Source organism: Lemur catta, chromosome 2, assembly GCF_020740605.2.
Source record: "Lemur catta isolate mLemCat1 chromosome 2, mLemCat1.pri, whole genome shotgun sequence".
In the NCBI taxonomy this organism is placed as follows: domain Eukaryota; kingdom Metazoa; phylum Chordata; class Mammalia; order Primates; family Lemuridae; genus Lemur; species Lemur catta.
Window position 1 is genome coordinate 114,861,965 of NC_059129.1, and position 24,959 is coordinate 114,886,923.

At 40.3% G+C, this 24,959-nt stretch overlaps 1 protein-coding gene across 4 annotated transcripts in view; it reads left to right on the forward strand.

Moving 5' to 3' along the window:
* Positions 1 to 24,959, forward strand: part of NCOA7 (nuclear receptor coactivator 7) — a 134,290-nt gene that overhangs the window by 88,542 nt on the left and 20,789 nt on the right. For 3 of the 4 annotated variants that reach the window (XM_045544305.1, XM_045544308.1, XM_045544307.1), the window contains 2 exons: positions 1,915 to 2,954; positions 3,604 to 3,772. In XM_045544305.1, the coding sequence (XP_045400261.1) occupies positions 1,915 to 2,954; positions 3,604 to 3,772 (1,209 nt within the window). The remainder of the gene's footprint in view (positions 1 to 1,914; positions 2,955 to 3,603; positions 3,773 to 24,959) is intronic. The other variant, XM_045544306.1, reaches the window with a different exon arrangement.

Here is a 24,959-nt window from a genome sequence, read left to right on the forward strand (position 1 = left end):
GTGTGCAGGACATTTTGTAACTCCAGCTGCCACAGAGTAGGAAGGAAACAACTGAAGGGGTTATTGATCATTATTAGGGGCCTGGCTAACTCTGAAAAACATTAATTAACAATAGAGCCAGTTGATGCCGTTATGTGCTTTGCCCCAGCTGTGCCTGGCAGCTGCAACGCAGAAAAAGCAGGTGGTTAAATTAATCCCAAGTAGGATATTGGCAGCTTGGATTATGTAGAAGAACAGAAAGGGAGGGGTGAACAAGGTAATTTAGGAGGCTAATTTTGTGTGGGGGGTCAAGCTAGGTAGGGTAGGAGGAGTTGAGAAAGGGGCTTGGATGTTCAGGAAGAAAGTTTTACTTATTAATTAAGCATGTGGAGAGCCAGGTTTCTTTATTGCAGGACTTCTTACAGCTTTGAATATGCCAAATTAAATTTTGACTTTCAATGTGGAGATTATGTTGCATTACAATAACTTATTTGACTCTAGGAGTGAAGCATCTTCATTGTATCCTAGGATGCTTGGGTTGGGCAGAACATTTTGTATATGCACGTTCCTGCAGAACGGAGGCTCTGTCACAACTGCATTTTATAATATAGCACTTAGGGGGCTCAGTGAATGCTCATTGAATTGAAATGAATTATGAATTAAAGAAGCTTTTTTAAGCATATATCAGAGCCAAGCAATTATGTAGGCTTTTATTTTCTATTGGAAAAAGCATGGACCTTTCCATTCAAGTGATTTATATGACTTTGGGAAGACGGTCTTCTTATAACTTCAAAACTGCCTGGTACTTTGTTGCTTTATTGTCATAACCAGAAAGCCAGAATAATACGTAAAGTATTACTTAAAGATCATCTAGCCTTTTTAGAAAATACAATTATTTCTGAAATTGAAAATGTTATTTTTTATAAGAGTTTTTATATCTCTGCGTTTTTAACCCCATAGTGGCACTGCTACTGGTTGTGGTAAGTGGAAATACAAGGTCGCTTAAGATATTTCCAGTCATATTTTTAAAAGTATATGTTTCTTGACTATTTATTTTAAGCTCAGAAGAACATGTTGAACCAATGTTTTTGTGTAATTCAAATCTGGAAAGTAAAGCATCTGTTATTAAGGAAAAATAATTAACTAAATCCCAGGACAATATGTTTCAGCTGATAAACCAGTTGCCCTATTTTCATAAAGTAAAATGATATTCTTATAAAAGAGATGTTTAATTAAGAAATTTAAACTAAATTTTACACATAAGAGCTTTTTGGTAAGATTTACTTTTCGACACACTTTTAAACTGTAAAATGGAGCAACTGCTGTATATTCATAATAATAGTGGAAGCTTTCTCTTGCACCTCCTTTGGGAGTAGAGGGGTATCTGTGATTGGAAGCATCAGATCCTAAGCCATGAAACCCAAAATCAGGGTTCAAGGTCAGTTACTTTATATAACGTAGTTAAATGAGTAGCTACTAAGTCAGTGAGCCTTTTGGAGTTAATGTAGTATTTTCTGTACTATTTTATGAAAAGGAAAAGCTTTAGACTTTGGCACTAAAATATTTCCTCTCCTTTGTCCTTTCCTTCATGAAAATCAGAAACATTATTATGATGATTTCATATTTAAAAATCTTGTGGATAACATCTCCATGTTCATGCATAACTTCCAAAACCATTGTGTGCTTCTACTAGGAATGTGCAACTCTCATGGTTCATTCTTTTGCCATTTCTTTTAGTTGATTTATGTTTCATTTTGAAGTTAATTTCTTGATTTTATTTTCTTATTCTGAGTCATTTAAACATAAATTTATGTTATGGTATATTTATGTTTTGGTTTTTGGTTGGGTTTTAGTTTTGTTTTTTGCCTTTCCTCCATTTTGTTTTTGATTTTATTTTTAACATTCCATGTGCACCCACCATTTTTCCCCCAACAGTGACCTACCTCAGGATCTTTGTCCTCTGTACAGGCCTGGAGAATGGGAAGACCTGGCTTCAGAAAAGGACATCAACCCATTCAGTAAGTTCAAATCCATCAACAAGGAAAAACGACAGCAGAGTGGAGAGAGAACCATTACTTCAGATTCCAAATCAACAGAACCTTTGGAGAAATCAATAGAACATACACATATGAAGCCCTCAGGCAGCTCTGTGTCAGAAAAATTAAAGACACTGGAATCTTCTAGGGAGACAACTAGTGACTCTCCCATAGTGACTAAGCTCAGCAAGGAGCCTTCTGACACTCATGCTACATTTGAATCTTCAGCCAAAGAAAACTCCCTTTTAGGGGAAGATGATGACTTCGTGGACTTGGAAGAACTTTCTTCTCAAACTGATAGTGGAATGAACAAAAGAGACAAGGAGTGCCTTTCTCTTGACTCAGAGGAGCTAAAGAAGGCTGAGTCACAAAGAATTAATTCTGCCATGGAGATGCAGGTGCAGTCAGCCTTGAACTCTTCAGGAACAGGGAATGATGCTGAACTGAAGGGGGCCCTAGATTTAGAAGCCTGTGAGAAGCAAGACATAATGCCAGAAGTGGACAAGCAGTCTGGTTCCCCAGAAAGCCAAGTGGAAAACACACTGAACATACATGAAGATCTAGATAAAGTGAAACTTATTGAATATTACCTTCAGAAGAACAAAGAGGGGTCACAGTTATCTGAAAATTTGCAGAAGGCAGAATTAAGTGATGGCAAAAGTATTGAACCAGAGGGAATAGACATCACCCTTAGTAGTTCTGTTTCTCAGGCAGGTGATCCCTCAGTTGAGGGCAATAAAGAGCCAGATAAAACCTGGGTGAAAGAGAGAGAGCCCCTTCCAATGAAACTGGACTCTTCTACAGAAGAAAATATGATTAAAGAGTCTCTAGACTCCCCTCTGGAATCTACTCTGGACAACAGCTGTCAAGGCACACAAACAGATAATAAATCAGAAATTCAGTTATGGCTGTTAAAGAGAATTCAAGTACCCATTGAAGGTAAGCTGTTTTTCTTTAATGTCTTTGTATTCTGTTATATAATTGCCTTTCTAAAACTGATACATGTAATACCAAAATAGTTTGAGAACAGTATTTTCTCAATAGAATGTATCCTTACTAATGGCATTAATAATTGGGGAGAAATTTGCAAGATATGATATCCTACTTTAGGAACTTAAACTATTACATAGATTTTTAGAGTTTTACTTCAAAAGTAGTTTACTTTTTAAAAAATCTTCCAAGTAACTTTTCCTTTTTTACCTTGAATTTCCAAATCTTAAGGGATTTAAAATGTTTTTTGGAGAGATTTCTGTTCTAAACGGAATTGCATTCTGGTGTAATTGGGTCCTCAATACCATTCATTAATGTGCTTTCTGGTGGGCTGTCACAATTCTCCATTATTTGCTATTGTGTTGGTTTTTATGCTTATTTTTAGTATGTAGCATCTCATGTGATGTAGTCCAACCTGAAACATCCAAAGCCTTTGTTTTGTGCTAAAGTCTAAAAATTCTATTAGTCATAGTATGATGTATGATATTTCTACTATGTGTTTTGACTCAGAGAAGATTGGACACTATTCTTTGTAAGTTGAAAAGTTCTGTCACTAACATTGTCAATATTGAGGAAGGTTTCTTCATGTGTGATTCAGATATACTTCCTTCAAAAGAAGAAAAAAGCAAGACCCCACCCATGTTCCTGTGCATCAAGGTGGGAAAACCGATGAGAAAGTCCTTTGCCACTCACACCACAGCCATGGTCCAGCAGTACGGCAAACGAAGAAAGCAGCCCGAGTACTGGTTTGCCGTTCCTCGGGAGAGGTGAGCACGGGCTGCACTGGGAAATCTGTTGATCGGTTAGATTCTAATTGCATTTTGATATTCTTTATCTTAAAATACTTAATTTTATATTTGAATAAGAACCTTCTCTGAGTTGTAGATTTTAGCATTTCTAGAAGGATATTATTTGAGTGGCTTTCTGCTAACGGGTGGTTTTAATATGACAAACATGAGGTTATCACAAGTACTGTGTGCTGAACCACTTTCATAACTTTCTACCCAGTTGATCTTTAAATGAAGGATGATTTTGATATTCTCAAGTGCCAGTAATTGGAAGTGCTCTTCCGTTGAGGATAAAGGAATACCATGGAAGAGATCCAAACCCTGCTAAGTGCAGTAAAGAGGCAGGATTGTCATTTTTAAAGTGGCTATAACTCTGGGGAATGAAAGATTCTTTGGCCTTATGGAGGGCGTATTTGTGACTCAGCAGCAGAGAAATGTGACATGGAAGCTCCTGGGTAGGTTCAAAGGGCTGTGTACCTCTGGGGAGATTTGTATAATATTTTTAAATCGTTAAAATACTGTATTGTTTATGTGACAATCTACAATAGCAGGGATAGTGGCATAGAAATTCTTCAGCGATACATCACTGAGGATGTCTTTATAATAAAAATAAGAAATATTCTTTTTGGATAATAATTGTTTTTCTTTTGTATATGTGGTAGCACAAAAATGTCTTTACAAAGGCCTTGCAATTAGTTTCCAAAATTGTTAAACCCATGCAGCTTGCCTTTTCCTAACTAGTCATCAGACATGATCATCTGGGCAGACCCAGGCTAACACACTTGCCAAGAACAAATACGCTCAGCAGGCTTCCTTCACATGAATTCTCTGTAAAGCAAAACTAAATTCCAAGCAAGGGCATACCTTCTGGGGAATTCCTACCTAGAATGATAATTCTCATTAAGAGAGTTGTCTCATTTTAATAAATTATACTTTAATGTGAAAAATAACAGGATTTTTATTAATGAATTTGCTAATAGCTTTTCCCTGTCTTCGACACAAGCCCACACTGATGTGGACATTAAGCATAATTTGTTTTGCATTTATGTAATAATACACTCCTTCTTTTACCTGTGCATGCAACTGCCACAGTATTTCATGGAAACTTTAAACTAGGGGTACTGGGGTGGGTGGTGGAAATGTGTGTCTTTTATTACTGTTTTAAAATGTTTCAACAGAAGCAATGCAAATTTCTCCAATTCTGTTAAAATTGGAGTCCTAGAAATTAGAATTTCATGGCTGAATAGTACCTTAGAGATTTAGGCCAATTCCTGATTTTCTAGGTGAGGAAAACAAAGCACTATCAGCCACATTGTGGGTTGTGTAGACTTTTGTCATCTATCAGAAAAATTATCTATCATATATCACTTTTTCTCGGGGAAAATGTATTGTTTATACTGTAAGAAAATTTTTTTTTCCAATTTCATTATCTTTAATGGGACTGTGTGCACCAAGGACTCTTGTAGAATAATTGAACCAGTCCCACACATAAAATTATTTTACTGTCATTCTTTAACCCGGAAGAAATCCTTAATGCTGAAATAGTACTTCTCTTTGACTTCTTATGCAAGTGGCTTTTGTGAGATTTTTAAAGTAGGTTACTTGTTGAATGCCATTATATGTATTTCGTAGTGTCCGTGACTTATTTGTCCTTGGACAGTAAATAACCTGGAATACTTACTTTTCTTTCTTGAACTAATTATTAACCACAGGTTTTCTTGGAGGCATTATATCACACTGTGTTTTACTAACGATAGTTTTTTTGTGTATAGATGTTGGGAAATTTTGCTGTAATTGTTCCTTTACATATTTTTATGTCTACCTGCCCTAAAGGAACTCACATTTTAGCTTATGAGGGGAAAGATGGAGCAGTCCTATAGAATTCCCACCCAGACCTTCACAATACAAAATAAGTTTATTTTTGTTTCCAATTCATGAAATTCTTCAGAACTTAAGTCTCAAGAGAAGTCTTTAAGGGGGAGCTAAGAAGTGTCATGTATTGCTTTTCTTACTGTCATGATAATTTATGAATTCCTTTGCTATACCAAACTGAACATTTCTGTAATATTTGCCTTTCTGTTTAATAGATTCGTGTATCCATTGGAGTTTCAGCAGCAGAGTGAAACTACCCTAGCAGTGGTTCCTTCCCATGTTATAGTGCCCTCTCATAGACCTTATGGATGTGGCAACTTGTTCTCTTTAGGCAGTGCTCTCTAACTCAATCAATAGACGAAAGCTCCTCGTCACAGGAAAATCGTATTTTGATGTTGACAGAACTTCAAAAACGTGTTTCACTATTCCTGTCTGTTGTTCCTAGTACTTTCTTTAAATGTCTACTTTCTCCTTTTTTTGTTATGACTAAGAAGTTAACTCTACAAAACCATTCCTTCTTTGTTTACAGTGTATTTTGTGGCTTCCCTAACTCCGTCATTGAATGAATAGTCTACCAAGTAAGAAAATGGGGAGGGCAGAGAGTAGTCACAGCAATGATGGAAACCCTGCATAGTCTTTGTTTGTCTCCTTTGGTTTTTTTGGGTGTTTTTTCCTCTAGCAATTCTTATTAAATTTTAGATATTAGAAATTAGAAATGTGAAGTAGTTAAAAACTGCCAAAATATATAATAGTTTTATTTACCTGGGTAGAAGTTGTGAGAAGATATAGACTCTCTGTGAATCTAGGAAAGCTGGCAGTTTCTTGTACACCTGTACACTGCTACTTGAAACTCAGATTCACCTGGGATTAAGTGCATGTCAACCTTAAACCCTCCCTATCTCCATTGCAGCTTGCAGAATCACGTACTTCTCTTGAATCAGCTGAAGGTGACAGTAGTGTGCTTGGGAGATTTGCAGAGTTTCTAGAACTCCCCTTACAAACCTGGGAGATCCCAGCTCCTCCTGATCTTATTCTTGGTGCTAATTTAAACCTGAGGACAGTAGATAATTCCACGATGTTTTAATCATCTAGTACAGGATTTCTCAACCTTGGCACTATTGACATTTTGGGCTGCATAATTCTTTGTGGTGGGGGGATGTCCTGTGAATTATAGGATGTTTTCCAACACCTATGGCCTCTACCCACTAGCTGCAAGTAGTACCTCCAGAGTCGTGGTGAGCAAAAGTGTCTCCAGACATTGCCAAATATCCTCTGTAGGGCAAAATCATTTCACATTGAAAAACACTGGTCAGGTATTAGACCTGGGCCTATAGACCATTCTGAAAGTGGTTATGAGCCACAATAGCTAAATAATTTAGGGATTTGGCTACTTAAAACTTTATTATACTTGATCATATTCACAGAATTTATTTATCTGCATATACTTTGTTTCCTTTACTAAACTCTAATTTCTTAAAACCCTTTCTGCAAAAAATTTCATTAAAACGTTTTTAACTTTATTATTAATCAGTAATTATTTATATATAAAAACAAACCATTCCTTTAGGAGCAGTGCTGTTATCTGGAAAGGTAATCCTAAATTGATAGAGAATGGACAAACAACGAAGTTGTTAATATTGACAAGCGTTTGACTTTGCATAAGCCTCCGCTAGGAGCTATCTGAGATACAAGAGATGACAGTACTGTCCCCTGCCCTGGAAAAGGTGTGGATTCTTGGGCTGTAATAATGGGCCCCAGAATAAGAGCCCCAGGATCAGGCAGATGTGAATGAGAATCTCTAGGAAGTGTGGGCCCTTGAATGAGATACTTTATCCCCTTGAAGCATAGTTTCTTAATTTGAAAAATGGGCCATTGTGAGTATTAAGTAATTAGATCATATTTGCACAGTTATTAAATGCATACTCCCTGGCAGGCACTGGGCTAGTTCTAGATAAATAAGACTGGGACGCTGCCCTGAGGACCTTATGAAAAGCTATTGAAAATAGTTCCACTTTCTACAGACTTAATATACGATACTATTCCATGGCTTTGATTACGGTTCTATATTAAAAAAATAGTATCATAGTCTTTTTTTTCCTTTCTCAATACTAAAGTGATTATTTCCTTGTTTAGAAAGAGCCAGTAATGCCTGTTCAAATTAAAAATATTATCTTTTTTCTAATTATGTATAGCCTTTTAATCTGTAAATTTTTTTATAATAATTCATTTTATATTATCCAGATTTTAAAATAAATTAAGTTGGAAATAGTATCAAATAGCAGGAATTATTTAATATGTAGAATTTGCCAAGTCATGCATAAATGTTTAAACCAAGCTGAATTAATTGGTTAGTGTGATTTGTATAATGAGTAAACTAATAAGAGAGGGAAGGGGGAGAAGGACAGGGAAAGCCCATGGGTATTTAAATTTTTTTAAAGTTAAAATAATGATGTCAAGATAATTTTAGCAACACTTGACATACAAATAAGTCAAGAGGAGGTGGGAGCAGAATCTATTCTGCACTCAGTTTTTTTTCATTTAATATGTTGTGCATATTTTCTGCATCATATGCTATGTCATTATATGTGTATAAACAATATATGGCAGGGCACAGTGGCTCACCCCTGTAATCCCAGCACTCTGGGAGGCCAGGAAAGTAGGATCACCTGAGACCAGGAGTTCAAGACCAGTCTGGGCAACATAGCAAGACCCTGTCTCTACAAAAAAATTTTAAAACTCAGCCAGGTATGGTGGTGCACCTAGTCCTAGCTACTACGGAGTTTGAGGGAGGAGGATCACTCAAGCCCAGGATTTTGAGGTTACAGTGAGCTGTGATCATGCCACTGCACTCCAGCCTGGGAGACAGAGTGAGACCTGTCTCAAACAAAAACAACAATATAATTATCACCACCATGATGTTTTCTGATTGATTTAATCATGCTCCTACTTTGGATATTGGGTTGTTTTGAATTTCTTGGCCATTATGAAGCAATATTATATCTTTTTTTTTTTTTTGCAATGTTAGTCTTACCAAATCAAAGGATATGTTTAAGGCTTTAAATACATGTTGCACATTAAAGTGTATGGCCATTTATATACCCACCAGCATAAGAGTAGTCTTTTCCCCAGATGCTGGGAAATCTAAGTATTATGATTCTTTTTTGAGACAGGGTCTTGCTGTGTTTCCCAAAACAATACACCCTACAGTGATCCCTGACTGGGCTGGCCAGTATAGTCTTTTTCTAACATACCTTGACTGGTGAATAACACATTGTCACTAGAAGGAAGAATCAGAGTCCGGCACCTTTTCCTCATGTAGGAACAATTAGTCTCAGTTTCTAAATTCAGAAATGTTGGAGATTAAAGCCTGCAGAGGAATGTATTCTGGTTCACAGTTATAAAGGTGGATGGAATTAACAAAGAATTTGTGGCTTAGCTCAGTGAGTGCCAAGCTTAGCTATGTAATAAAACCTTCCAGGAGCCTTTAAACATACACGTACCCAGGTCCTTCCCTAAATTTTCTGCTACTTAGGTTTTGGGTTAGGACCCTAGAATCTGTTAGGCATCCTCCATATTGTGATAAACAAAAGGGCATTATCTTGTTCTTATTTTCCTTTAATACCACATTGACTGTCTCCCTTGTTTCTTTGACACCCTTTTTCCTTATCTCTATCATTCCTTCCCATTCTTTTCCTTCTTCTGTTTCCTATTTATTTTTTATTTGTTTTTAGAGACAGGGTCTCTCTCTTTCATCCAGGCTGGAGTACAGTGATGCGATCATAGCTCACAGCAACCTCAAACTCCTGGGCTCAAGTGATCCTCTCTTGCCTCAGCCTCCCAAGTAGCTGGGAATACAGGTGCATGCACCACACCAGGCTAATTTTTAAATTTTGTTTTAGAGACAGGGTCTTGCTATGTTGCCCAGGGTGGTCTTGAACTCCTGGGTTCAAGTGATCCTGCCGCCTTGGCCTTCCAGAGTGCTGGGATTACAGGCATGAGCCACTGAGTTCAGCTTGCTTCCTCTTTAAATGTTACCCTTTTGATGACTATCTTTCTCGCAATTGCCTACACACAGTAATCTAATTCTCTCTAATATGTGAATTATTTCCAGCTCTCTTTAGTCTAGAACTTTCTACTAAGCCCCAAACACATACATACCTACTAATCTTCAGTATTTGAATCGTCCATGAATCAAAAAACTTAAGACTAATGCCCTAAACTAGGTTTCTTATTTTCACCTTTATTCCTGCCACTGTCCCCACAGCTCATGCCTCTTGTTTTCTCCATCATAGTAAATTTATCCATTCGGCCTCTACAGCCAAAATGTGGGCATCATCTTGCTTCTTAGCCACCTCCCCATGTCAGCCAGTCACCATAGCTAGCCGATTCCTTTTAACATCTCTCGGATCTCTTGCTTCCATTCCAGCCTTTGTGTGGCCCACTGACCATGTTTCCACTTTAAGAATGTAAGTCCCACTCACCGGATGGCTAGCTTGGGATGCCTGATTTCTTCCCCCATAACCTCCATCACCTAAGTGCACATATTAGGTCAAACATCTCCTCTAAGAGACTTTCCCTGTCTCTCCTCTGAACTCCCACCTCTGTCCTGGCACTTACTACATACGCTTGTCTACAGCTGTGGATTACCTGTGGCTTTTTTCTGCTGGACTTTACATTTCTTGAGGGCAGGGACCAAGTATTGTGACATTGTGTCCTACAAACAGCTGAGAGTCTAGTATATAATAAATATTCTTAAATGTTAGTCGGATGGATGCATGAATAAATGAGCCTATAAACTAATAGATAAAAACGTATTCCTCATAACTAAAATAATGTAGAGATTTTATATAATGTTTAAAAATATAGAAAAGTAATAATGACTAAATAAAAATCTCATGATTTTGTTACACAGAGCTAGCTACAATTCATTTTATTTGGGCAGCCTTTTAGCCTTTTTTATATGCATGGATTAATAATCCTATGTAGACCATATATATCCGGTACATGTAAATTGCTTTTACTTAAAAGAATGTCTTTCTGTGCCATTAAATATTCTACTGCATGTGTTTAATGAGCATGTATTACTTTTATAATGAGAGGCAAAATCATAAAGAAAATTGATTCTCCTATTAAACTCATTTTACAATGGGAAGATGTTCAAGACTGTCATGAAGACTGAGCAAATGCTCTTAACAGCACCTTTCTTAGAGAATAAAGGATGAATTAAAGAAATTACAAGCTGACCTAGTTTTCTAGCCTGAAATCTTTAACCATAGTTAATGTGAAATTTTCTGATCAAAAGTCACCTTGCTTTTAATGAGATCAGGGCTAAATTGGAATCTTTAATGACTGTCAGTGCCAAGAAGAGCATAGTATTGAACATTTTCTAACTACTATACTTTCCGGAACAACTTAGGTCCTACTCAGCCAAACTAGGCGTATTTCAGAATACAAACCTTATGATTTTTAAGTACCGTGCACTATTGTGTCCTGCTATATGTAATCTCATAGTGACGTTTTAAGGTGAGAATGTCACCAGTAAGGAAAAAACTCCAAAAGGTCTCCAAAACGATTGCTAAAGGAATTGTCTTTTTCTCTTCCTATTTAATATGAATTTTGGAAAACCACTGAACAAATATATGATTATTGGTCACTTATATACATATTCTCACTTCTATTTTTTAGAAATACCTTAAAGTATTTTGAAGTAATACTGCTTGTTCCTCATTCCTTTCCGGGTCATTTTGTGTTTTGTTTCATCAACTTAAAATTCTAGACATTCTTCACCTTCCAAAAACACCTTATTAAGCAGCCACCCCTCAGTAACTTTAGAATAAGCCTCAAGTTAATCATTGACTCTTTAGCCAGACCTAAACTCATGAAAAAAATTAACCTCCTTTGTGAGTGAGCTCTTCACAGTGGCGGCTGTGCTTTTGGTGGTGGAGCGAGCTTTGAGACAGCAGCTTTGGAGTGTAGCTGGGAGCCCATTTCTACCGCAGGCTAATTAGCCCCTGCCAATGGGTGCTGCACACAGTGTCTGGGAGTAAGTATGTGGAAACAGTAATTTTTGCAAACCTCAATGCCTTCAGGGCCAGGCTGTGGAATGAGGATGAAGGAAGCTTGGGGGTTAATTACAGAGCCCTTGCTCTATGCAATAGCAGCTGTGGACCTCTGTAGCTCGTAGAAATGGGAACGTGGGCCTGGTGTTGCTAGATCTTCTGATCTTTTTCAAGGGAAGCTGAAATATGAATTATATGTGCCAAAGCTCACCAATTTTTTTAGTGTTAGCCACTATTAATTTAAAAAAAAATAGTGAGCAGGCCAGGCTCGGTGGCTCATACCTGTAGTGCTAGCACTTGGGAGGCCGAGGCGGGTGGATCGTTTGAGCTCAGGAGTTCGAGACCAGCTGAGCAAGAGCGAGACCCTGTCTCTAGAAAAACAGAAAGAAATTAGCTGGACAACTAAAAATATATAGAAAACAATTAGCCGGGCATGGTGGCGCATGCCTGTAGTCCCAGCTACTCGGGAGGCTGAGGCAGAAGGATGGCTTGAGCCCAGGAGTTTGAGGTTGCTGTGAGCTAGGCTGATGCCATGGCACTTGCAACAGAGCGAGACTCTATCTCCAAAAAATAAAAAATATAGCATACCAAAGAGAACATATCCACTGCTAGGTCCAGGCTATGGGCTGCCAGCTTGAGGCCTCTGGCATTGATATTAATATAAACTTTAAATTTTTACCTATTTTTGAGTGATCCGTTTTATGACTACAACTGTTGTTTTGAGCAGTGATTCTCAAAAGAGCTTTCCTATTATTTTTGGTGAACCACAACAGACAAGTGCATTTTTTTCAAGCTTTATTGAAGTAGAATGGACAATTAAAAACTATATATATATTTAAGGTGTACAACCTGATGATTACGTGTGTATATACTTTGTGAAATATAAACCACAAGCTAGTTAACATATTCATCACCACACATAGTTTCTATTTTCTTTTTTGGTGTGTGTGGTAAGAATACTTATTAGCAAATTTCAAGTACCTGCATAAAATATAATATTGTTACCTGTGGTCACATTGTTGTACATTAGATCTAGAGAAGAGAGCAGTTAGTTGGTTTGGTGTGTCATAAGTAATGTTTTCATAGACATCCTAAGACCCTTTAAAAATGGACATTATATAAGGTAGGGCATTACTAACTATCGGTTTAATTTGGAGATGTAGAATATTGAAACTAGAGGAGAACTTATTACATAGCAAGGAAAATTACCTATTTCACGTAAGGGCTTCTATCCAGGCCATTGAGACTAGATTTATTTAAAAATTTTAATAGTTTCCTAGCAGCAGCCTCTGTGGTAAAGAATGCTTTGCCTACTGGCGTTCTGTAGCTGTATTCCTGTGTCTTAGAGATGTGCTATTTGCTATGAATCTTCCTGGTGTTTGAAGACCGTCTTCTATCTGCGTGTCTGGATGTCTGGTGATATCAGCAAAGTTTTCCTCAATAATTCCCTTGAATAGACTTTCCATGCTTTTAATTCTTTCTTCTCCCTCAGGGATACCTATCATTCATATGTTAGTTTACTTCTTATAATCCCATATCTCTCTAAGTGCTTGCTCAGCCTGTTTTATTCTCTTCTCTGCCTCTTTGATGACTGGGTTAGCTCTAGAGCCTTGTCTTCAAGCTCTGAGATTCTTTCTTCTCCTTGGTTTAGTCTGTTGCTGAAGCTTTCTGCTGTGTTTTGAAATTCCCTAAATGACGCTTTCATTTCTTTAGGTTCTATGATATCCTTCCTTATGTTGTCCAGCTCTTTAGTGACTTTTTCATTGATTTCCTGAAATATTTTTTGGCTTCTTTTTGTTGGTTTTCAACTTTCTCTTCAATTCCATTCATCCTATTTGCCATCCATATTCTGAATTCCATTTATGTCATTTCGGCAATTTCCTTGTGTTTGGAGTCCACTACTGTAGCTCCATTGTGAGCCCTTGGGGGTGTTGAACTGTTGTGTGGGTTTTTTTTTTTTTTTTGTCTTTTGTTTGTTTGTTTGTTTGTTTGTTTCATGTTGCTAGGGTTCTTTTGCTGATTTTTTTATCTGAAACCTCTTTTCCTGTTCCAGGGCTTATAGGGCTTATAGGTTTGCAGGACAACTGTTCTTTGCTGGGAACTCTCTTGCTTAATTAGAAGAATGGGAGATCCCTAGATGGCGCTTTTTTCCTACTCTGGAATGTAGATGGGGCAAGGGAGGAGCATGTGCACTCCCTTGGTTTGTCCTGCTCACCTGTGATTGCCACTGTTCAAGCCTGTGCTGGATGATCTTTGTGCTGGGTGTTGGGTTATTCCCCAGGTCGGAAGTTCGAGTTGGGGGCTGGGTGAGACCCTCTCCACGGAGGCTGGCATTGTGGGGATTGCTCTGCCCGGGTCTCCTCACAAAGGTGACATGACAGCTGGGTAAAGCTATCTAGGCAGTGGTTCGTGGGTTTCTGGGCTGTGGTTGAGGCTGGGGGCTCCCTGGTGGGGCACTGGACATGGGGGCAGTTCCACCGGCCCCGCAGCAGTGGGGAAGACTCAGGGGTGGGTTCTTGGGGTCCAGGTGCAGCACTGGAATCGTGGGGACCTGTGCCCATGTGTCCTGTGCCTGGTGAGAGCTCTGGGGCCACAGGGGAGGAACCTCAGGCTCCCGCACCAGAGCCTCAGAACCGGGACTGGGAAAGAGCCAGGAGCACAACATCAGAGCCGGAAGGCGGGCCCCATAAGTGGCTGGCTGTTTCCACCTGGGGACAGAGACAGGTCTGCACAGGCGGCAGGCTGTTCCGCAGGCTCCGGGACTGCAGATGCCAATGCAGGCCGGTCGGTTCCAGCAGACTGTGGCGTTCTCCCAGCCCACCCCCACCAGGTCCCGCTGAAGCAGTCACCCAAAGCTTCCCAGGTTGGGGCCTGTAGCGCCCGCAGCAACTCCTCTGCCCAGATTCTGCTGCGCCGTAAGGGAGGTGCGCTTGGCCTCCAGTCACAGGGTACGGCTCAGAGGAGCCTTTGCTCGGTCCACTCCCTTCCCCGCTCCGTGGGGGTGATGTGAAGGCTACTGCTACAAAGCCGAGTCCAGTGCAGACCTGGGGATGGCGTCAGCTGCAGCAACCCGGGATTGGCTGCCAGCGGATGCTTACTGCACACTTTCTCGGGTGCAATGACTCTGCACAGACTCCAGGCAGCTCCCTGGGTCCATTCCGTCCAGACAGAGGCCTGTCACAACTCGGCCACAGTGCCTGTGGGGTGAGCGCAGTCTCCTAATCTTCCCCGTGTGTACATGCCTCCCCACAGAGCCCTTCAATCTTGTTGAATGTATCGCCGGGTCACCTTCTCCTTCGCTCTTAGTGCCCTGCCTTGCTTCTCTGATTTCAGTTTCCTTCCGAGAGCCATAGGTAGGCCTCTGCCTGCAATTTGCACTCCTTTCCTTGAGAGTGGCGCGCTCACAGGCTGCTTCTAGTCTGCCATCTTAAGCTCTCTGCAGCTGTATTCAGAATGATGCTTCCAGAGGTTTTTGACAGAAGTGCATTTGAATGCTTCAATTTATAATCCACAATGCAAGTAGCCGATGGGACTACAGACACATGGATTTCAGTACTTTTTAGGCCACATCCTTTCTTCTTCCCTTTCCTTACTTGTCCTCTTGCAGTATTTCCTAATCTCTGTGCCACAATATACTCTGCAGTGTGGTTTTAATGTTATCACTATTAAATTGTTAAATGGTTCCTGCTTACAAATTTTAAATCAAGTGAGTAGTTCAGGGGTTATATTTTGCTGTGTGTACACCTAATTTCTATTTCTACCAGTCAAGCAGCCTTTGAGAAAACAATAATGCCTTAACTGCTTCTGGGTAATATTGGTCAAGTTTGTTGGTTTATGTGGTGGCAAGATTTTAGATCGTCACATAGAAGGGACTTTCTATAAGATCTGTCCAAAAGTAGAATGAACTTCCTTGTACATTTAATACTCCTGACACGGATAAGAGGAGCTAGGTTTTCTTATCTTCATTTTAGAAGCTCAGAGAGATTAAGGAACTTTCCCAAAGCCTCCAGCTAGTTCCCTCCAGCTTGGGAACTCAGGTCTTTGAATTAGAAATGTGTGCTTTTTAAACTTTATCTCACAGCTATGTTTGAAAAAAAAATGCGTTGTGGGGGAAGCAACAGTAAATTAAATCCCACCTTAACTAGCAGTGACTCTTGTTCGATAAAACAGATTGTAATTACACCTAAAGTCCACATGCCTAAGTTGTGAATAGTAGAATAATGTTTTGTTCCAAGGATCAATTCTTAGATTTTTCATTAGGTTTTCTATCCCTTAAGCCCTGTGGCTTTGTCAGTGATAGACGTTTATGAACTAGCAACATCAGGTCAGTGGGACTTGACCCTAAAGGAAGTGGTGAAGCACATTAAGACCGTGAACTGGCCTGGGTGCACACCTAACATGCTGTGTGACCTTGAATAAGTTAATCTGTGCAAAGCATATGTTTCTTCCTCCATTAAATACAAATGATTATAATAGTTCCTACCTGGTAGGGTTATAATGAGAATAAATGAGCTTGTTCATACAGTAAGTGAAAGTCATTGCTGCTGCTGCTATTACATCAACCTGCAGTGCTTTGTTGCTTCTGAGTAAAATGCTGCTTTCCGAGAACCTGTATCATTTACCTTCTGTGAATTTCTTCTTTAAAGATGATGACTTTATCTGCTGAATGGGAACTTGTAACTTGAATATGGTGTCTCCTTTGGGGTGAATCCCTAAAGGAGACTTGTGTTGAAGATAAAGACCTTTGAGGTTTATGAAGAAATCTGATTTAGCCCAAATTTGTCATTAAACAGAAAACTCAAGCAAAGTCCAAATGCCAGGTTTGGATATTAACTGTTACCGGATAGATTGGTTTTGTGCCTGGTGAAGTGTGTATGGCAGGTTTCTTCCCATGCCCTCTGCCACACCTGGGGTCAGGCCTTGATCCTCTCCTGCTTGGATCGATTTTGTAGCCATAACAACAAAGTCATGATTTCTATTTGGTCCTATCTCTTCCTGGTCCTCCCTACTTGGCTCCATAGCAATCTTTCTCAACCACAGATCTGGCCATGCCTTATCCCTGCTGGAGCTGCGGGCATTGCTTCCCAGAGTCTACAGAGTGCCTCTCAGGCTTCGACTGTTCACACACCTGCTTTCCTTCACAGATATCCCTAGATCTGTACACCATCTGTGCTACTGTTTACTTTGTAGTTGTCTTTAAAGGATTTAAATCAAGCCATCATTTTTTTTTAACTTAGCCTTTTTCCGAGCAGTAATATCTGTAAGATCAGAAATACAATATATGCTGGTTGTATTTATTACTACACCCTTTCAATACATACATAAATCTTCAGATATGTTCTTTGTACCCTCTAAAGACACTGGGGCTTCCCCTGACACACTCCAGGAATCAGTGTTCTCAGAATGAGGTCCAAGCACTTTATGCTTGGGACTTTCTGTGACCCAGTGACCCACCCCCTCCAGCTTCTTACTTCTCATCTCCTGCCTTGCCATTAAAGCAAAGGATAAGTCTTGCTTTTTCATTCCTCCCATCAGGAATCCCTCCCCTGCCTGTTGAGTGCCTGTTCAACACAGACATCCCAGCTCAGATGCTCACCAAATGTGTGTATTAGGATTGGTTGTTTACTCCCCACCACCTGAGCACTCTGAGGCAGAGCCTGGGTCTCCTGCATCTCAGCAGCCCTGACCCCATTGCAGACTCTCTGTCAGAGATCCCCAGTGACCCAATTGCATTGTCCTTCTTTTTCTCTGCCGTGTCCACTTTGACCTCATCACGGCATCCCCTGCTCTTCAAGTCTCTGCACTGGTAGAATGCCATTTCCCCGTCCTCCTGTAATGGACTCTTCTGCCTCCCTCAACACCCAGTTTAACCATGGCCCCTGGGAAGCCTTCCCGAACCCCAAGCTTAGATGCTTCTCCACTGGGCGCACCTTTTTCATCACTCTTACTTTAAAAAAGAAAACAGCAGTGTGAGTACAGAGCCAAAATGGGTGTTGGCACAGATACCAGAACAATGGCTGGAACAGAGAGTGCATTTTGGAGAGTGGCACAAAATGAAGCTCCCGGGCAGCCATAAGGAGTTTGAATTTATTCCAGAACCTATGGGGAGAGACATGGGAAGGATTTCACACAGCTTGGTGACGTGATCAGGTTTGCATTTGATAAGATTGCTTCCACCTCTCTGCTATTTCTCCTTGGCCTCCTCCCAGGACCACTTCTGCTTCCTCCTTCAGTATTAGTTTCCCAGGACCCAGTACCTGACCCAGTTCTCTGCTCATGGGTTCCACGCCCACTGCTTCAGGAGCAGTGAGCAGCCAGAGTGGCTGTGATTACTGGAAAGGTATTGTACTGGCTCGCAGGAGGCCCTGGGTGGTGTGGAAGCATCTGAGGCCCAGAGAAGCTCAGTGATTCATCCAGACCACAGGATGAGTCATTAAGGAAGTGCCAAAAAAGCCATCAACAGGCTATCAGAGGACAAGACCAATGATGGCTGAGATAAGGCTGGTTTTCACAGTTGGTGACTTTTGAGAAAATCAGCTTTACTAAAGGGTGAGGGAAGGAACAAGATTTTAAAATTCTGCCCTTTGCCAGAAAGCATCTGAGCCAGGTTTGATTTGACAAAAGGTTTATACAAAATCGTGAATAAAATCAGAATAGAAGAATTGAGGAATGAAAAGGAGTTGGAAGATCTGTTAACCCAAATGTTAACAAGACACTCTGAAGGGAAAGTGAGGCATGGGCAGGAACTTTAGGAAGAAACAAAATCCAGAAACTTATTTTTTAAGGGCGAGGAAATGCAAACAGATTTATGGATCTAGAAGGAGTTAGAGGTATGGAAAGGATGAGTGTGGTGGGTAGAAATCATGGAGGACATTCACCAAGGAGTGGGAATATCAAAAGTGCAGAGAGGAGGTGAGAGAGAAGTTACTTCTTCTGAAGAAAAGGTTGCTAAGAGAGATGGTAGAGGGGGCGCATTCTAAGAATGGTACCGAATAGAATCTCCATTCAGAGAGGGGCAGGTAGGAGAGTGGGGTTGGAGCTGAGAAAGGGGAGGTCTGGAATAGCTACTATGTGGAATAGGAAAGGAGCTACAGGTGAGTTATGGAGCTGTACCAAGAGAGGCTTTTTCCCAGCCAAGGTTAGGTGCCTTTGATTGGTTATGAACCCCTTAAACATGGATAAGCAAACCCAGCAACATTCGTCATCCCAAGTCGGGTTATAAAGATGGTTGTGTTTCTGTTTGTGTGAGAGGGTGTTTGCAAGGGCAGGTACAGAAAGCTCACTGACCACTGTGGGCTTCTAGCAGGTGCTGGTGAGTTGGAAAGGTTGGCCCAGAAGTGTGTGAATGCAGGGGGCACCTAAGCTGGGGAAAGCAGAGGAGCAGAGTTCAAGGTGGGCGAGAACTGGTAGAGCCAGGAGGAAGGAGTGGGCGAGATGAAAGGCAGGGGGACAATTAGGGGAATTTCAGGACTTGAAGTCTGTTTCCAGAAGGCAGGGGTGAGTTCTGGAAACTAAACACTAGGAAAACCCAGTTAGCCAAAAAGTAGCCTTCCAAGAATTAGGTGAAATAAACTTAAGGCACTTCTAATCTAGAAGGAAAAAAAGATGAAGTCACATCCTCTCCCTCCCCACTTAAGTAGTAAAAATAACATAAACAAAAGATAGAGAATGGAGCAGAAGTACGCTGGGAAGAGGGACATTGATTGCTTCCACGTGATCTGCAAACTGATTCTACAAGAATCTTAATATTCTCTCAGGGACAGGCCATTTTTATTCTTCCTTCCTTCTACTTTTCCCTCAGAGGCATGGCATGAGGGTCCTCTCTGCGTGAGAGAATGAGGGAATGCTCTGCGGGAAGCTCTTGTTGAGGGAAGCCGGGGTGTGCTGGTGCCCTGACGTGTGGAGGAAAGTCACGAACATTTCCCGTCTGGACACCCCATTGCAGAACCTCCCCTGAGGCTTCCCAAGGTGGGGGTGACTGTTGGCTGCAGAGACAGAGCCCATGGCCTGAGCGGGGGGCAGGTGTTCAGGGCTGCTGCCCCTCTATGCCCCCCCAAGCACGGAGCGCAGCACTGACTGGGCCTGAAGGGCAGTGCCAGGAGTCTGCCAGCAGAAGGAGCAGAAACAGGGGCTGGGCCTCACGTGCCCCAAGGGCCACATGAGACATCTCGCTAATACTACTTCAGCTTCATTAATAAAACCCAAAACCAAGGAAGTAATTGACCTGTACTATGATATGAAACATCTGATTATGGACAGATACAAAAATGTACCTGCCCCCTTGGAGTTTAGTATTTATTAAAAAAAAAAAAAAGGGCAGCTTGGGATGGCTGGAACATTTCCAGGGATGGGGTGATGGGCACATTATTCAATCTTTCTGAGCTTCAATTTCCTTGTCGTTTCAATTGGGCACTGTAGTACATGGCTCATAGAGTTATTGTGCAGTTTAAGATCCTTGAGGCAGGGTATCACAGCTTTTCCTTTTAGGTAGCTGGTATGTTATATTGCACCAGCATTGGTTAAAACATAAGGTTGCTTCTCTGTTTGGTGTTAAAATGTTTGTGACTCTAGGCCTCTATTGTGTGATATTTTGAGAATGCCTTTCCCTCTTCTCTAGAGACCTTCCTCATGTGCTATGTCCCCAGTGCCTTGGTTTACCACTCACTGAAAACCCAGCAATCCCAAAGAATATTCTTGGGATATGCCCATTACCTAGTCACCCCAGATTCCTGCCCTCGGCTGAGATACTTCTTCTAAAGAAAACGCACTGGCAGCCACGAGTGCTTCATGCCAAAATTAAGCAGCCCACTCCACCCCTTTCCTTCCCACCTGCACTTATTACAGCTCGTAAGCCACCCACACATATACATGGGCAGCATTTCCTACCATAGCATGCCCACAGGGCAAGGCTTGGTCTAAGTTGCAGAATCAGCAGCACACCATGCCCAAATGTGGCTGCTTCTAAAATGATTATGGCAAGACCCAACCATTTCCCCCAACCCCTTTGGAGAGTTTCCCTGCAGGAACAACGAGATGAAGAAAGGGGCGTTGTCTTTTCCTGTGGCCTTATCTCAGTGAGGACCAGCTTAAATCATTATGGAAGCTCTAATAATACTGAACTTTAAAAGAAAAGATACTGGACATTCAGTTCCTCCTCGGGAAATCCTTTGGACCTTATACAAACCTTCCCTCTCTCCGATCTTCCACCTCATCCACCTTCCCAATTGGTTGTGGGAACTAGTTGTCTTCATCAAGCAAGGAATGCCCAGTCATTTGTAATATATCCCCCCGCCTCAAAATATTAAGTTCTACTTACATCTGTATAATTACACAGGATAGTTCAAATGGTCTCCCTGAGCAACTTAATGTCTGTCACCAGAAAGGGAAATGACTGGCAATTGCTAAGACAGATAGGTTCTCTCCCTAAAATCTTCATTGATCTTTTCACACTTTACATTTTCTTTTAATGCCTAAGGAGAAACGAAACCTTAACTCCACATCTGCAACTCATTTCTCATTCCCTTGCAGTCTTGCACAAAATTACACAACAGCATGAACTGTTAACATTTCTCAGAACATATCCTTCTTCACTCAGTGTTTATGGTTGTATGACAAATTCCCCAACGAGGGTAAAATGTTAGAGGACAAATGAGCAAGTGCCTCATGGCAAGTGGGTCCAAAAAGTGATAAAAATGTGTATTATGTCATAACTAGGAAATAAACTGGGAAATGGTCCAGAAATCAATGTAGAATAAGGGGAGAGCTTTGTAGTGTGGAAGAAAGAACCCTGGTTGCCACCTCAGGAGATCTAGCTCTGGCTGTGATCCTGATGGTTGAGTTCAGAGCCCTCATTCCCTTATATCTAAGGAGAATTCATTGATTTAGTTAATATCCAGCATGCAGTTCTAATATTCCAGAAGGTAAGCTCCATGAAGACAGGGTCCTTGGCACACAGTGGCTGCACAAGAACTGTTTTCAAAGGAAGCAACACCCATTAGGCAGAGACCACGAGGAACATGTTACCTGCAGTTGAACAAGTTGGGTTGACTGCTTGCAATAAGGGAGAACACACACTATAGGGAACCAGGGGTCAGCTCAGTAAGAGGGTGTTAGAGAGGAGTTAGAGGATTTAGGTTTGCGGTAGGGGAGGACTTGAGGAAGCAGCACTGTCCCCTAAATGGGATGCTGTCAGGAAGTAGAAGTAATTTTATGATTGGCTATTTTATTAGATCTTATCTAGGAGGGAAGACTAGAGAGACTAATGCTATAATTGGTAAAGAAACATAATCATTCATATTATCCAGATTAGGGGGATGTTTGGTCATTTTTGTGGCTAGACAACATTCGTGTGTTTGCATGTTTTCAGATATGATTACAGAGTGATCTTGTTTTTGTCATGATTCATCATTGTCACAGAGTGGCCTTGTTTGATGTTTGTGTTTTATGAAGTTATACTCAATAGGAGAACACCAGGCATAGCCCTGAATGCTAGGCCAGCTCCTAGCAACACTGAGGCCTGACTGGTAGTACCAGCTGGCTCCCAGGTAGGAGGGACTGCTTTTCCTTTACTCACAAGGAAGCTAGCAACAAGTATTAGGAAGCCATTTGTGCCCGTGGATTTTATCCAATGTGGATATGCACATAATAAGTGTTTCCTTTTCCAAAATTTAGAGTGAAGCATATTTGGTTCTCAACTCTACTCTAAAATCTATTTAGGATGAACTAAACTTTTAACTATTAAAAAAACTGAGAGTTAAAATTATATACTTAACAGACCTCTCTGGAGTGGTGATTTGTTTCAGACTTTTGAAGTTAATTTTTGATAAGGATGTTCATACTACATGGTAAAAACAGTTCAGAGGTTCAAAAAAGATATATATTGCTGGTGGGAGGGCAAAAATAATTCTTCTACAGAACAATGGTGTTATATATCAAAATGATAAATGAATTATTCCTTTGACAATGCAGTTCCACTTCTGGGACTATGTCCTGTGGCTACACCTGTATACATGTGAAATGAGTCACGTACAAGGTTAATTCCTCACAGCAAAATCTTGGAAACAACTGTGTCTAACTACAGAGAATGATTACATAAATTATGGTAAATTCACTTAGTAAAGTACCATGTAGCTATGAAAGAAAAGAATGAGGAAGCTGTCTATATACTGGTAAGGAAAGATATCTAGGCTATATTGTTATGTGAAAAAGCAAGGTAGAGAATAATAATAATAATAAAGGGAAGACAAAAGAGATATAGATTTATATATCTGCATAAATAGTACTACAAATACATGAATGAATGAAGTGGTCATTTATGGGGCTTGGGATGGACAGGGATGTGAGTAAGAAGGAAACGTCTCATTATGTGCTTTTTAAAATAGAATTTTGGGCTGGGCGCGGTGGCTCATGCCTGTAATCCTAGCACTCTGGGAGGCCAAGGAGGGAGGATTGCTTGAGGTCAGGAGTTTGAGACCAGCCTGAGCAAGAGCAAGACCCCGTCTCTACTAAAAACTAGAAAGAAATTAACCGGACAACTAAAAATACATAGAAAAAATTAGCCAGGCATGGTGGCGCATGCCTGTAGTCCCAGCTACTTGGGAGACTGAGGCAGGAGGATTGCTTGAGCCCATGAGTTTGAGGTTCCTGTGAGCTAGGCTGATGCCAGGGCACTCTAGCCCAGGCAACAGAGTGAGACTCTGGCTCAAGAACAACAACAAAAAATAGAATTTTGATGCTTGAATGATATAAATGTACTACCTATTCCAAATGTTAAAATAATTTACAGAAAGATATATATGATATAAAATGTCTTTTTCCCCACTTCATTCTATTCCCCAGAGGTAACCATTTTGATCAGTTTCTTTTGTAGTCTTTCAGAATAGTCCATTGGATTAGTCAAGGTTCTCCAGAGAAACAGAACCAATAGGACATGTATTATATGTAGAGATGAATTTATTTTAAGGTATTGGCTCATGCAGTTGTGAGGGCTGGCGAGTCTGGAATTATCAGGGCAAGCTATCAGGCTGGAGACTGGGGCAGAGTTGATGTTGCAGTATCAAGTTTGAAGAAAGTCTGAAGGCAGAATTCCTTCTTCCTTAAGGAACCTCAGCCTTTTTCTTTTTTTCCCCCTTATATGTTATGTAATATCTCTAATCAATGGACTCAGTCTTTTTCTCTTAAGGCCTTCAGCTGATTGGGTGAGGCCCACCCATATTATGGAGGGTGATCTGCTTTACTCAAAGTCTACTGATTTAAATGTTAATTATATCTTAAAAATACCTTTACAACAACATATAGGCTGGTGTTTGACCAAAAACTGGGTATCTTGGCCTCACCAAGTTGAAATGTAACCGTCATATCCAATGTGTAATCATAGCATCTATCAGTATCTATATTTATTTTTTAATAGAAATATTAACATATACACTGATACACACCTTGTGTGGGATGATAACTTTTCATGTTTTGAAGGAGAAATCTAAAATGAAATATATCTTTAAAGTATATGAATATTGGTAATTCTCTGCTATGGGGGGAAAGACATGATTAATACAAAAAGGGAAACAACAGCTTGGAAACCCATTTGATAGTGGTTAATGTTCACATTACATAAAGGCTCCCAGAAATTGAAAAGAAAAACATTGACGCCACAAATCAAAAAGAGCCAATTCACAAAAGAAAAGCTCCAACCAGGAAGAAAACACTGAAAATGTTCAAACACTGAAAATGTTAGCACTCAAAGAAAGGCACAGTGAGGTGGGTAAAACTTATATATATTAAGTTCTTTTTGTTTTTTCAAAGAATAAGGTTGTTAATGAAACTTAAACACAAGCTACAGTGCTGATGTCAGAGTAAACTAGCCAGCTTTCAAAAGCAGTTTGGCAAGAGAAATCATGATCTGTAAAATCATGTCCTCTGGCCCAGTAATCCCTTTTCTGGGAACGGATCTTGAGGAGATAATTCAAGTGATGGTAAAAGGCATAGATTGTATAGATATTCATTGCAACATCATTCATATAATCAAAGAAATAGAAACAAGCTAAATATCCTGACAATATAGGAATACAGACTAATTGTGGCTTATTAATTTCATGAAATGTGGATGTTAAAAATGAGTACAAAGACTAGCAACGTGGTAAACACGTATTATGTAGTGTTACATACCACAGACACTTAAGGTCTTGGCTCTGATTACAATGAAAAGAAAACTGTGTATAAACTGTGTATACATGTGG